This window comes from Lontra canadensis, unplaced genomic scaffold, assembly GCF_010015895.1.
Source record: "Lontra canadensis isolate GAN:19392208 unplaced genomic scaffold, GSC_riverotter_1.0 scaffold4, whole genome shotgun sequence".
Taxonomy (NCBI): domain Eukaryota; kingdom Metazoa; phylum Chordata; class Mammalia; order Carnivora; family Mustelidae; genus Lontra; species Lontra canadensis.
Genome location: NW_022630998.1, coordinates 757,033 through 772,900, shown reverse-complemented (window position 1 = coordinate 772,900; position 15,868 = coordinate 757,033). Strand labels below are relative to the sequence as shown.

The following is a 15,868-nucleotide window of genomic DNA, read 5'->3' as shown; positions in this document are numbered from 1 at the left end:
AGAAAGTTAAAAATATTTCTCCTGCTTGAAACATGTGCTAACAATGAGAGAACAGAAAGGCAGAAAGAGCCTGATCTTTGATGACATTCATTTGTTCATTCACCAAATATTTATTAAGCATCTACTACATGTCACTTTCTGTTCTGAACACTCAGTGTATCAGCAGAAACTGTATTTTAGTAAGAGAAGACCAGTAATAAACTATAAATACAATAAACACATAAACTATATACTATGGGACAAGTTGGCAAAAGCTGTGGAAAAAGAAAGGACAGAACAATAGAGCAAATGTGATCAAGTATATAAGTATGGTTGGTGGCAAGTGAAAGAGAAGAGGTTACAAGAATAGAGCCAACCATCAGAAAAGACTGCACTGGAAAGAGGATACTTGAATACCTGAACTTAAAAGACATAAGGGAATCAGCCATGCAGATACCTGGGAACAGAAGCTTTTCTGGCAGTGGGAGAGGCCAGTGAAAAAACTAGTAAGGTGGGAAAATGCCTAGAACCTTTGAGGAGCTGCAAAACATCAGCATGGCCTGGAGCAGAGTGATCAAGGAGGTACCAGAATGAGCAATGCATGTCAAATGCCACATAAAGTTCTGTAGGCAATTATAAGGATTCTGGCTTTTACGGAGTGAAATGGGGAGGGTGATATATTATCTGATTTGTATTTCAAAAGGATGACTCTGACTGCTGTATTAATAGAGGTTCAAGGACAGAAACAAAGAGGCCAATTAGGAGCCCACTCAAGTTAATTCCAGCATTTGGACTAGTACCGTACTGGTTGAGAAATGGTCGTAGTGGAAAGAAGCAACAAGACTTCCTGATGAACTGGCTAATACTAAATATTTCCTGATATGAAAGAGTAGACTAATTAACCTATGCTAACTGTTTAAGCCAAGCCAGTTGAATTTTTCTGTGCTTGCAGTGAACACAATCCTGATAAACTGTAAGACAAGTAAAAACGTATTCAAGTTCAGTAACTTGCCCCAAGTCACACAGATAGTGTACAGTGTGTAGTGCAGTATAGGCATCAACAAAAAAAGGACTCTACAACTCTTTCATGCCACTCAATACTTCTCTGCGTGTATCTGTAGAACTGGGTCCTCACCTATGAAATAAACTCAATATGGTCTTAAGGTAAAATGTGAAGCATTCTCAAGAAAACCAAGAGGGATCTTAGGGACACTCTTCCTAGAAGTAGTTTCTGGTTACCTTAGTCTCACTTTCTTAACCATTCCCCTTCTCTTCCAGTATTTTAATGCTAGATGGTCATCCTTTCACTCAAGACAGTCATCTAGATTTTCTGAGTGGAACGAACAAATGAATACATAAACTGTTATAGTATACACAAAAAGAAATACTTCCCTGACCCACTAGATTCAACTAGTTTGGGTATTCCACAGATAAGCCTGTTTTCTAATTTTTAAATTTTAAGATATGCCACAGAAAACTGCCTTTATAAGAAGCATTCCAATCTCTCGGCTTGTAGACCTTTACACTTATATTTTAAGTCATAATTTTTAATGCAAAATAAATTTCTCCCTCATATTACACCGTTCCCACTATTATTTTTTTTTAACTTGCAAAGTCAACTAAAGTGGCATTTAACAAGTAACACTTATCACTGAAGAAACTACTCAAATATCCAGCAGGTCAAGTCCCAGTATTTCCTTACAACTCTCCTCAATGTTTCCTACTACATGATGTTATGGTAAGTACTAAGCAATGCATTCAAGTTGTAAGAAAGGTGAATGTAGAACCAAATTATATGTCCTTGGTACAATAAATCTTCATTAAGTTCCTTATCAAGCATGCCATCTGAAATATTTCAAATTTACTCATAGAAAAACAGGACTTGAAAGGTTTCTCAAAGGGTCATGGTTACACTTTCAGAAGAACTAAGCAAAATCAAAATGCAACATTATCTACCCTTTATTCTTAAAAACATTCGGTCTATGTGACCTCTTTCACAACATAAACAATTCTAATGCCTAACCTAAACTTCTCTTGATACAATTTAAGTCCTTTTCCTGAGTAACTGCAATCCTCACAGACATAATCTCATCTTTTAAGTCCTCTCTAATAGTAAGCTGCATATTTAGCTTTCTTATTGTAATTGTTCAAACCTGATTTTTCTGTGGCATTTTCTTAAAATGTATACAAATTATAACTAAAACCCAGAAATAAGAAGCCTTAAAGAGTTTAAAAAATAATGTGTATCCTGGACATAAATACACTACTCCTTAAAATCTGTCTGACCTTACCACACCCACTGATATTAAGCAGAAAGAGAAAATAAAGAATAAGCAAATTCAATTAAGATAAACAAATTTGACTAAATAAGAAACAAAAAACCCTATGAAGCTAGAAAATTTTTATGTCTAGGTGATTACCAACTTATGTTCTAAAAGCTGGACTTTAAGTGAGTTTCAAATTTATATTCTCAATTTTCAGCATAGTAATTAAGGAATAAATGTTAAGATTCTGAGTTTAGGTTCCCTCTATTCATTCCTCTTTTTAGTCTGTGACACCCAAGTCTTCAAAACTACAGGAAATGTGTCAAGTACTCTAAAGGAAGGTAGGAGCAAATATATCAGATTTTAAGTATACAGTCAACTCAACAGATGACTAATACTACTATGCACTCAAGTCAAACAATTATACAAAATTAAAGGAGGGAGCACAAGCCCAATTTTTCATTGTGTTTAATAATGTTCATGAAGTAGTAATTCAAAGGAAAAATTACTTTAGATTACCTATAATTAGCCAAATTATCCAAGATAGAACTTGACTACAAGCAGAATTTCCTAAGAATCTACATAATACTAAATACTAAAAATCCAAGTATTTTATCACTCTTTTCTTCCCATTCATAAGTTTCATGGTATCTTTTTACAAGCTTGGCAGTTTCTTACTTCTCATGTGGATGACAACTATGACACGTTAGTTCTTCTTTCCTTTTTTAAAAAAAGATTTTAAGTAATCTCTAGACCCAACATGGGGCTCGAACTGACAATCCCAAGATCAAGAGTTTCACGTTCTACTGAGCCAGCCAGGCATCCCATGATACCTCTATCTCCAACTAACTCATGCGTTTACACTATTGCTTATATCACAGCATACGAAAATAGGTAGGATTTTATTAGATACACTGTTGCTAAATATTAATTCACTATGAGGATTCATATAAGTAGAACATAGTATTTAGTGTTGTTAAAATAATTTTCTTAAAAGTTTAAAGCACTCTTAATAAACAGTCATGAAATGGTACTGTGAAAAAAATTAATCGTTAAAATACAATGTGCCATATAATAGAATTAGACTCCTATTACTGAAGAAAAAACATGAGTAATAATGCACAGCTGTCCACAATTACCTTTCAAGAGCTGCTCTCCGTTTCTCTACAAATTCAGTGGATGAAGAATCTTCTTTACCCACTTTGACCTTGGTCATGCCTTTGAAAAAAATTGAATGAGACTCATGATAATTTTATATTATTGTAAACATCTTTTAAAGTCATTTTGGCATAATTTAAAATATATTTAAAATTTGAACTTGACCCAAAAATGCTCCTAAATTTATCACTAGTATCCATACTTCTGAGGAATTAAAACTCATGATACACTACCATCTCAACTTGGTAAGTACTTACAACACAAAACTAGATAAAGCGGAGGGTGAGCTTTGTCTGCAGTCTTCACACCTTTGTCTGGGTTCTGCACCTGTTTGTTTGCTACACTCTTGGTAAATTAAAATGTGTTTGCATTTCAGTATGCACAGAGATTCACATTAGCAAATTTAAGTTCGATTAAGATTTTTTAAATATTTATTTATCTGACAGACACAGAGAGAGCACAAACAGGGGGACAGGCAGAGGTAGAGAGAGAAGGCTCCCCGCTGAGCAAGCCCTATACAGGGCTCAATCCTGGGATCCCAGAACTCTGAGACCATGATCCGAGCCAAAGGCAGATAGATGCTTATCCAACTGAACCACCCAGGCATCCCTGTATTAATATCTTCATTTCTTATAAGCAATAATTAAGGTTCTTTCATTTTGGGATTAGAAAAATTAAGTGTAATCCATGAATTTGGTAAATGTTACACCAATGCAGAGTCCGAGAACAAGTTGTTAATCACTGCTGGTTCTGTGATACTTGAAAGAACAAATGCTTTCATATTTTAAAAAATAAAAATCATGTTAACCATTTCTGTAATGCAGATTTTTTTCCTTGTTGCTCTTTCAACATCAATTCTGTAGAAATGAAGTACTGACATAGGCTACAACATGAATGAACCTTAAAAATATGCTAAATGAGGTGTGCCTGGGTGGCTCAGTCAGCTAAGTGTCTGCCTTCAGCTCAGGTCATGATCTCAGAGTTCTGGGATTAAGCCCTGCATCTCTCTGCTCAGTGGTGTCTCTTCCCTTTCCCTCTGCCCCTCCCTGTGCTCGTGCCCTCTCTCTCTCAAATAAATAAAATCTTTAAAAAATGCAAATAACACTACAGACAAAGGGCTGATAGCCAAGATCTATAAAGAACTCCTCAAACTCAACACACACAAAACAGATAATTACGTCAAAAAATGGGCAGAAGACATGAACAGACACTTCTCCAAAGAAGACATACAAATGGCTAACAGACCCATGACAAAAACGTTCATCATCATTAGTCATCATGGAGATTTCAAATCAAAACCACACTGAGATACCACCTTACACCAGTCAGAATGACCAAAATTAACAAGACAGTAAACAACATGTGTTGGAGAGGATGTGGAGAAAGGGGAACCGTCTTACACTGTAGGTAGGAATGCAAGTTGCTGCAGCCACTTTGGAAAACAGTGTGGAGATTCCTTAAGAAATTAAACATAGAGCTACCCTGTGACCCTGCAATTGCACTACTGGGTATTTGATCCCAAAGACACAGATGTAGTGAAAAAGGCCCATCTGCACCCCAATGTTCATAGCAGCAATGGCCACAGCCATGAAACTGTGGAAAGAACCAAGATGCCCTTCAACGGATGAATGCATAAGGAAGATGTGGTCCATATATACAATGGAGTATTATGCCTCCATCAGAAAGGACGAATACCCAACTTCTGTATCAACATGGATGGGATTGGAGAAGATTATGCTGAGTGAAATAAGTCAAGCAGAGAGTCAATCATTATATGGTTTCACTGACTTGTGGAGCATAAGGAATAACACAGAGGACATTGGGAGACGGAGAGGAGAACTGAGTCAGGGGAAATAAATAGGAGAGGGAGATGAATCATGACTGTGGACTCTGAGAAACAAACTGAAGGTTTTGGAGGGGAGGAAGGTGGTGGATTGGGTGAGCCTGGTGGTTGGTATGGAGCACTGGGTGTGGTACATAAACAATGAATTTTAGAACACTGGGGAAAAAATTAAATTAAAAAAAAATCTTTAAAAAATATGCTAAGTGAAAGAAGTTTGTCATAAAGGCCCATTCATTGTCTAATTCCATTTATATGAAATGTTCAGAATAGGCACAACAACAGAGAAAGAAAGTAAATTAGTGATTGCATGGGGCTAGGCGTTTGGGGAAATCAGAGGACGATGGCTAAGAGGTAATAAAAGTATTCTAAAACCAACTGTGGTAGTGTGTACACAACTCTGAATATACTAAAAGCCTTATATAAGACACTGAATTATATACACTTTATTATTATTTTTTTTAAGAAAGCTCTACACCCAACATAGGGCTTGAACTCACAACCCTGAGATAGAGTCACATGCTCTACCAACTGAGCCAACCAGATGCCTCGAATTACATACACTGTAAATGAATAAATTATATGGCATATGGATTATATCTCAACAAAGCCATTAAAAATAAGCTTACGTATTTTATTCTTACTCAGGCTGGTACATCTGGTAAATAAACGTATCACTCAATAATGTTTTGTTTAACATAGTTCTTCTGAAATACAACTTTGAAAAAGAAAATCCAAGCACCTAAAATTATCTACTCTGAATGGACCAAAAGAAGTGGGGTGTTAATTATTACACATATTGTTTCCCTGAAGATATCTTACCACCATGCAGTTCTTTGCATTTTTCCCTTTAAGGATCTTGTGCTCATGGTACTTTTCCCACAGGTAACCAATACAGGCCAAAGCGGCAAATAAAAAACACTCTAATCAGTTAACTCTTGCAACTTTTCAGCTTTGTTTTTGCTCTTTTCTAAAAACTTAGTGAAATGGTGTTTTTATACATTAACTAAACTTATAAAGGGATAACAACTGAGAGCTAATGAAAAGAGTCCTCTTCCTTTAGGGGGTAGTTAAAACTTTTTTCAGCAACGAAGGCAAGTTATTATTTTACTATTCCTTTTTTGCTATCCCACTTTAAATGTTTGTCACTTGAAAACCACTGCCTACATAATCAAACAGGCCTCCCATGTTTCAACAGTTTCTTAGACAACCTATTCATTTCGATTTAAAAAAAAAATGATGGTCAGTATAAAAAAAAGACTGCTTCTTTCCTGGTTGGCTGCCAGGAAGTTCACAGATCAATTTTTTACCCACGTTTAGTAATTGTTCAGACCGCATACATACACTGAAAAGAAAATGTTTAATTTGACTTCATCTTATTATTTGACTATGTTTATCTTTCCTGCAAACTTCTTTATTTTGATCTTTTTCTTTTCTTTCTTTTTTTTTAAATTGCATTATATGTAGTTGCCTCAAGTCCTTTCTGGAATAAAGTGGTCTACCAAAAAATAATTTTGAAACAACTCAATCCACCTTAAGTGTACATTAGACAGGTCTACAATAACATAGCATTATTTTTTTTAAATTGGAAAGTTTTCTATTTGGGATAAAAAATAAAAGCAAACCATAACTATATTTTTTAAAATATCAAAATTAGAGGAAGAACAAAATAGTGATTAAAGGTGTTAAGTTCTACAGTAAGATGGCCTGCATTCAAAGTTCAGGCTCTACCTCTTAGTAGGTGAATGGAATGGGACATGTTATGTAACCTTGATGGATCTTAGCTTCCTGACACCTATTAAATAAAGACAACAATAAGTTAACTTCATAAGGTTGCTATGAGGATTAAATGAGAGAATGCACATAAATTATTTAGTACACAGCGTAGTACAGTAAATTCTCAATAAATGTTAATTATTCCTATAATTTAATTGATAGCCTTACAATGTAATGGGCTATCTTGGCCATGTATGTGAGTAATTCAAACAAAATTGTGTGACTGTCCCTATTAACTCTCTGAAGGGTGTCAAAAAAGGATGTGCTTAGGATTTAGTTTCTCACTTCTACTTTAACTTTACACATGCTTATTATATTGTAGTAATTTGTGAAAGGTTGACTAAGGCAAAATATTAGTTTGAAATATAATAAAACATGGGCATTAAAATTTACTTTTTTCAGTTTCCTGTTTTGGGGGGGTGTTCACTGTTTAAGGACTAGGTTAGCATGTTAACAAAATGAGAAAAATATTTTTTCCCTCTCATATATAAAAATAGTTATACAACTAAAGTCAAAGGAAAAAAGATAATCATTTGTGATACATGAAACTTAAGTTCCCTTCACAGACAGAAGGATACCAAAAGATACCACTGCAAAAGTTTAGAAGAGAGAAGATCATTAACTAGGTCAGCAGTTCTCAAAGTACGGTCAGAATACCAGAAAGGTTTCTGAGACCCTTTTTTGTACAGGTGTGGGGAAGTGGTCACCAAAGGCTATTTTCATAATAATATTAAACTACTGTCTTTTTTACTCTCTTTCATGAGAACTCAGTGGACATTTACCAACATGTGTACTATATCACAACAGAATGAATGTAGAAACTCACATGAGAACATAGCTATTTTCTATCAAGCTGGAAATTAGGGATTTGGAAGACTATAAAAACTAAAACAAAAAGCAAGCCACTCCTAAACTTATTTTGTCTTACCAATATTGAGCTTATTATTATTTCACATTTTTAAAAAGTTTTTTAAAAATTTAATTTAAGGAAACTACCACCAATGTGGGGCTTGAGGTCACAACTGAGATTGAGTCATATGCTCTACCAAGTGAGCCAGCCAGTGCCCCTATAAAGTTTTTGATAATTAAAAAAAATCACAGAGAATATAACAAATGCCTTTAAATGATCAGCAGAATTCATTTTTATATTTTCTGAATACTCTTACATATAAAGACAAAGTATAATAAATAAAAACTTGCAACAGAAAACACTGGGAAAGAAACTACAAAATTTTAAGAGATGACAGATGTCTTTTAATGGGACAATGGAAGTCATCCTCTTTTGTAATTTTCTGCACATTCTTTTTAAAAATTTTAGAAGATTTATTTAATTTTAGAGAGAGCGAGAGAGTACGTGCGAGCACACACGTGCACACACAAGCTGGGGGGAGGGGCAGAAGGAGAGGGAGGGAGAGAATCTCAAGCAGACTTCCCAATGAGAACACAGCCTGACTAGGGGCTCCATTTCATGACTTTTGAGATCATGACCTGAGTTGAAACCAAGAATAGGAGCTTAAGCGACTGAGCCACCCAGGGGTACCCTCACTCAGCACCCTTTTAAGAAATAAGCTCTATACCTACCTAGTGTGGGCTTGAACTCACGACCCTGAGATCAAGAATCGCCTGCTCTACCAAATGAGCCAACCAGGTGCTCCCTTCTGCAAATTCTTAACTAAGCCTTTATTACTTGTGCAGGTAGATTTTTTTTTTTTTTTTTTTAGATTTTCTTTTTTAAGGAATCTTTACACACAATATGGGGTCCAACTTAACAACCCCAAGATCAAGAGCTGCATCCTCAAACTGACTGAGCCAGCCAGGTACTGCACAAGTAGAAATGTTTTTAAACATTAAATTAAAGATGAAATATACTAACGTGATAGGTCTTAGAAGATTCAGACTGGATGGAATCTTCTTTTTGGACATTGAATAGCTGAAAGTCAAATACCTCCAACCCTTAGACATTAATATGGTACTGATATTAAATATCTTTTGAGTGCTACTCAGTAGTAATATGACCTTAAAATGTTAGGGTGTTCAACTGCTTTCAACTTGATAAATTCTGACCCAATATTTAACATCATTAGATTATATAAATCAAATCCTAAATTGATCCCATATAATAATCAAAATCCTAAGATGTTAGAAAATAAAACTATTAGCTTACACATTCCTTAGGTGATGAAAGATTATCATAAATGGGATATTTATTAAACTCAGTATCGCTAGACATTATGAGTTATCACAATAATGAAAGATCATGATATTCTAATCTGTATAGTTAAACTATAGTAAAACTTGAACTAAGTAACAAGTTTTTCTTAGTCATTCATACTTACCTACTATACTCTTTTCTGGAGCTGGTGGCACAATATAACCAACATGTAAATACTTGCTTGCTAACTTGCTATGCAAACCAAGAAAGTCACTGAATCTTCTTTTCACTGAAAATTCACTCTTACTGAACATGGAAAGAGAGGTCTACAAGTGAAGAAGAGGTATTTCAGATTCTGAATACTAAGTCATTTTTTAGAAGTTAGTATCACACATAACCGTGAACATACATATATATACACACACACTCTGGTTTACTTTGCAAAAGAATGTACAGTAGCTCACTAATGTGGTTGATATATTTCTAACAGAAAAAAACCTACAGTACCCTTCTGTTTTGCTTTGTTTTGTTTTGTTTTTAAAACAGAAGCTCATAAGGAAAAAATGTTTGCTTGATTCTATCCTTGACTCATCTCATCAACTCTAATTACATTTATGTTAATGACTCTTAAATCTTTTCTTCAGGTCCAGATCTCCTCTGAGCTTTAGTCCAAGTTATCAAAATGCCCAAGGTACACTTGCACTTAAATCTTGCTGCCACCTCAAACTCAACCACATCTCTTGCTGGAACATAACCTCCATGCAGGAAGGGCACTTGTCCACATTGTTTCCTACTAAGCCCTGGTGCTTGGAACAGAGTGTTTAATAATTATCTGTTCAATGAATTAACAAATCTCACGCCCATCCAAACTGTGCTGCTTTATCTCTGAGATCCCTCTAACAACCACAGAGATCCTCTAATCAGTGACTCAGGCATCTCTGCTTCACTCCTTACATCCAAGCCCTACTGATTCTACCTCCTCCTACACAACTCAAGAAGCCATTATTCATTCCTTCCTTAGTATAAAATATTACTTCTCGCAGCTTGTACTGCTGTAGATCACTCTCTTGTTTCAAGATCTAAGGCCTACAATCCTTTAGGGATTGCAAAGGAATTATATGGAAATCCTGACCTCTACTTTGCATTCCCAATTTAGTAATCAGAAAGATCTCTTTAAAACAAAAATCCAATTGTGCCACACTCTTGTTTGAATCTCTTCAAACACTCTCCATTATATTCAGGATAAAGCCCAAATTCCTTAAAGTGGCTGTTCATAATACAGGGAGGCCAACGCCAAACAATTTTCAGTAGGCACCACTTCCTGCAGATCCTGGAAAGCACAATGATTTCTTGACTCCTGGCCTTTCTAAAAGCAAACCCCTTTGCCTGGAAGTAGCATTCTTCTCCTTTCTCCATGTCCCACCCCTCATGACTTTCGCCTACCTTTGTCTATATTAAGTCCCTTCCTGCATACAGTCACAGAACACTTTACCTCTACTTTAGAGAATATTACATTTAACAAACTGCTCATAACTCACTGTAACTACTTATTTGAAATCTCACTAGATGGTAACCTTTGTAAAGACAGGAAATCCTTAAACCTTAATCACTGTTGTAAGCTCATACTACACATGGTGAGGGCTCACTATTTTTTTAAAGGAGCAAAGACTCACCTTTGTTGTTACTCTATACGCCATGTAAGCATTCATGCCATCACCTATAAGAAAAGTCAAACAATACTACTAAAAATAATAAGCTTAACCACACACTCAAAAAGGTGACTATGTGAAGTAATATGCTGACAGACTTGTGATTATCAATTCATAATGTGTACATATCTTAAATCATCACACTGTGCATCTTATATATAAAATTATTTAATTATAAACTCAATAAAGCTGAAAAAGAAAACAAAAGAAAATGAGAAGCAAAAAAGCCCCACACGCTTGAAAACAGAAGTACTATTTCAATATTTAACACTGCACTTGATAAAGAAAAAACGTATACTAACAAACAAGGTACTTATCAAAAATAAGCAAATTTAAAATACAGTAAATATTGACCCACCAACTTTCTCTGGATCTGATACACCAATTTCTATATCAAAAACATCTCCATTTGCTTCTTCTTCAATCTAGAAAAGGTAATTTTTTTATGTTAAAGATTCCAATTTATGTAATTGTTTTAACACTAATAATTTCAATTTTATCATCTATCTTTTATTAGAGTCGCTGTCATAACAATTTAAAAAGACACTCAGCACTCGGTTTCTGAAAAACAATAAAGCTTCCATATTTCCTTGACAATATTTAAACAAAAACAAAACACACACAGACAGAGACAATAGGAAAAGGATCATCTGGAGAAGTTACAGAAAATCTTATGTTCTCACAACTCCTCAGATTTAGTTTTCTGTAGGAATACTGAGGATTTTTTTGTTGTTGTTGCTATTCTCTAAACTGAGTCTTCATATTCAGATCATTAAACTAACACCTCAATTAATTTTAATATTAACATTCTAAAGTTGTTATCTCTACTCTTTAATGACCAGGAGGTAGCCATTATTTTTGCTGGTAGAACCCTATGTATCTGTAGAAGTAACTACACTTAGAATCTTTAGCACCATGATTTCTCCAATAACCTAATAAACACATGCTGTTTTGAAGCCAATGAAAGAATTTAAAGTTCACTGAAAAAAGCAGTAAGAAGGAAAAATGATAATCCTACGAGACTGCAGAGAAGCACTTTTTAACGCCATTATAAATAAGCAATCCTAGGAGCAGCTCTGCAATAAAGTCTTGTTATTTTCAAGAAGCGAGCACAGAAATTGTTAGAACTTGGAACTATTTTAGAGTAATATTAATAGCCTAGGACTGTCTAAAAGAAAATGAATTTTTCTAACCATAATCTTTTCTTTGTAAATAACCTTTTTCTTGTATGGATTTTTAAGAAACTAAACCATATTTGAATTATAAACTATATAAATCCTAAGTATACAGCTTAGTTAACTTTCACAAACACCATCATTATTCACAGGAAGGCCCTCTTGTGCTTCCTCTCCGTTCACAACCCATCCTACACCCTGCCAACATAACCACTAATATTTATTGCATGATTCATCAAAAAAAATTACTCCAAATGTCACTTTATTAAAGTTTTTAAAGCACTTTCATACATTTTTCTCATTTGACTAACAGAAATATTAAGAGTCATAAATAAGCATCATGAGATTACAAATGATAAAATCCTTAATTTAAGGAGAAAAGTAATGTGCCGGAAGTCAGTGGGTTAAAATGTGATGAAGATAAAATCAGAAACCAAATCAGCTGAGTTCTTAGTCCAATACCTTTCCCCCAAGGGTCTGAAGGCTTTGATTGGAGATGACTAATAGGAGAGTGATGCTGGGTGGAGGAACAAAAAGCTTACTATTTACATATCAATTTAGAACAAACATTTTCCCATACCTCCTCCCTGGATCTATCGAAGATAACAGGAGCAGACATACTCTTGGATTCAATTCTGGGAGCAATGATTGTAGTAGGGGTCACAGGTGTGACTGCAGGAGAAGGTTCTGAAGACAGGATAGGTTCCCTTTCTGGACTATCCAGAGAAACTTCTTCTGTGGCTTCTAGATACAAATTAAACAAGTTAGTTAAGGATATTGATAACACACCCCAATAGTCTATCTGCAGTTAATGAGTTATGAAAAATATTTTTAGACTGCCCACAAAAAATATCAAAATAATGTTATTTAAAAATAATTATTATAAATAATTTAATGAATCCTTCCTTAGTTGTTCATCAATACTTTAAAACCAACAGTGAGGACTGTTGATTTTAGGAAGAATTACAGAAAGTCAGCTTAATTATCTATACTAGTGGTCAGGAGAAAGCTAGCAGGAAAGCAATGATGTGGATAATTCCCCATTCATTTGTGCTGGGTTTGTAACAGATCTTATGCTTGGGGTAACTTACCTTTCAAAACTGTTTATTCAGGCTAACATTATGATTATTTTATACATACAAACACAAATTTTATGGCAAGAGGCTGCCCAGAACTATCCCAGTTGGGATTAAAAATCGGTTATGGAAAATCCACAAAGTTAGTAATCTAAAGCAATTAACTGCTAAAGATTACTTATTATTAGTTGAATACAGGAGTATGACACAAAGCAAATAGCTGCTTAACTTTTAATTTAAAATGCTCATCCACTTGAAAGATTTAGTATTAAACATATTTAAAATGAAATCAAATCAATAAACTGATCGTCTACAAGCTATGTAACACTGTGCTAAATGCAATGGAGAAACACAAAGAAACGTAAAATATCATACCTGCCCTCAGGGAGTTTATAATCTAGTTGGGAAAATAAGACACAAGCATGTGGAATGTTAAATAATAATAAAAGACAAATAATAGCCAAGAGAACAATAAAAAGAATGTTACAAGACATTTAACTGCTTTTTGAACTACAGAACAAAGAGTACAATTTGAGATGGGAGACAATACTTTAGGCTGGGGGAATCAGCAATAGTTTATGAAACTGATCTGAGAGGATCTGAATGGGTAGACAAAAAATGGAGGAAGAATTCTAGAAAAATGAAACAACAGCACAAACAAAAAGCAAAACCAGAAAGATAAAAATTACATTCAGTGGCCATAAAGAAAACCACAGTTCTGTAGGATTATAGAACTGATAACAGGAAAAGAAAGGAGGGCTATAAGTGAAACAGAATCAGACCAGTGGTTTCTAACCTGAGGTTCTTAGATTCCCAGAGGTTTGGGAAGGTAGTAATGGCAGTCAGTGATCCATTTTAATACCTCAAAAAGTATAGCAGTAACAACATATTTACCTGAAATAAGGTAAATAATGTGAACATTTACATTTAAATGTAAACAGGTCAACATTTTATCAATCTACGCTCTTACTGGTTTTCTCATGATAATGAGATCTCCTTACTTGACATAGGTCTCTTTATATTTTTATATTAAACCAGAAATCTTTCCAACTGTGGTAACCAGAGAAGAAAAACAGATGATAGATATAAAATAGACAATCACACAATAAATGACCCTAATATAAAAAATTAAAAGCTTTCAGGCTGTTAAGATGGCTAGTATTTGTTTGTTTTTTAAAGAAATGAAATTAATGAGCAACATAAAATAAGAAAGCGGCCTATCAGAGCTAGGAGGTGTGAGAGCTATTATCTACAAACAAGCAAAACAACAAGGAGCAAACACAAAGAAATCTAAAATTCTCTAAAAGAGGTACGGTTACTGGCAACAGACCCAGAGACAAAGGGAAAGGCATATTAACTTGATTGATGTGTCAGGACAGATAACATAACTTTTAAGTTTTCAATCCCATTTTACTTCAGATTTTGTGTTCTTTGCAAGGACTCTGATAGGCTGTTTCATAAATAGTAGGAAACCTCAAAATAAGAAAAGCTAAATATGAATTAAGCTGCTCTGGAGAAAAGAATGAAAATGGATATTAAGATTTAGCATATTAATATACAGTCTGCCTTAAAGTCTTCTCGTAACTTTTAGTTAAGTAAACATACTACAAATTCAGAAATCTTAATTTAAACCAGACCTGAGAGTTCCAGGAGATGCCCCACAGGTTTTAACTATAAAGATGAACTTCTCCTGGGAAGAGATACTTGGAGGACAAGTATAAATTGATGATGTCAATGCCAGGGAAGAAATGTTTTACTCATAACATAGATACCAAAGAATTTTTTTAAACAAAGGACTATTCATTAAACTTATTATTTGCATTGTCTGCTGAAATGTGTAAGTGAAATAAGCTAAGGACCTTGGCAGAAACAAGTTTAAAAGTCCAGAACAATTTCAACACTGGAAATCTGCTCACCCTCACTTATTCCTCTATGATTGTTTCTTGGTGTACAGCAAAGCCTGGTGTGAAGGATGTAACAAATGGAGGAGCTGTGTAGTCAAGCTTATGTAGTCAAAGCTCTCCAAGTAAACTACTAACAGTAACATGTCACATGCCAACTCTTTCTGATACGATGTCTGACAAAAGAGTTCCTGAAATGCTACCCAAAACGTACCAATACTCTATCTAATCTCTTCATGGTTTTAAAACCAAAATGGCTAGATCCTTAGAGCAATATTGATATTCTCTCCTCTAATACAGGGGAAATAAATTAAGTACATGTCCTCATTACCTGAAAAATAGTCTTCACCATCCTGATAACATATGCTACTCTTTATTATGGTTTCTAAGAATCCTACTCCTCCACAGGAGGATGAATGATACACCTGCTTAAAGGCATTAAAATAAGAGGCAAGTGTAGTATTAATCCATTCACATACAAGTGACCAGATTAGGTCTTAGAACTACTAAAGATGTCATTTTGAAATGCACCTGAGTTTAAGATAAAAGATCAAGCATAAAAGATGCTCGGGTAGCTCAGTCGGTTAAGCATCTGACTCTTGATTTCAGCTCAGGTCATGATCTCAGGATTGTAAGATGGAGTACCCCCCGCCCCGCCCCCAACAAGTTTCTATGTTTGTAGATAGTAAAGGAAACTGAAACAGATGACTATGTTTATTTTTTAATAATTTTACTTTTTTCTTTTATTTTTTTAAAGATTTTATTTATTTGTGAGAGAGAGAGCGTGAGCTTGAGTGGGCGGAACAGCAGAGAGAGGGAGAAAATCTTCAAGCAGACT

At 34.7% G+C, this 15,868-nt stretch overlaps 1 protein-coding gene across 2 annotated transcripts in view; it reads right to left on the bottom strand.

Moving 5' to 3' along the window:
• Positions 1-15,868, bottom strand: part of SNX2 (sorting nexin 2) — a 54,309-nt gene that overhangs the window by 17,235 nt on the left and 21,206 nt on the right. For both annotated transcript variants that reach the window (XM_032844305.1, XM_032844314.1), the window contains exons 3-7: positions 12,634-12,797; positions 11,237-11,303; positions 10,843-10,886; positions 9,354-9,495; positions 3,383-3,461 (exon numbers count right to left, since the gene is read on the bottom strand). In XM_032844305.1, the coding sequence (XP_032700196.1) occupies positions 3,383-3,461; positions 9,354-9,495; positions 10,843-10,886; positions 11,237-11,303; positions 12,634-12,797 (496 nt within the window). The remainder of the gene's footprint in view (positions 1-3,382; positions 3,462-9,353; positions 9,496-10,842; positions 10,887-11,236; positions 11,304-12,633; positions 12,798-15,868) is intronic.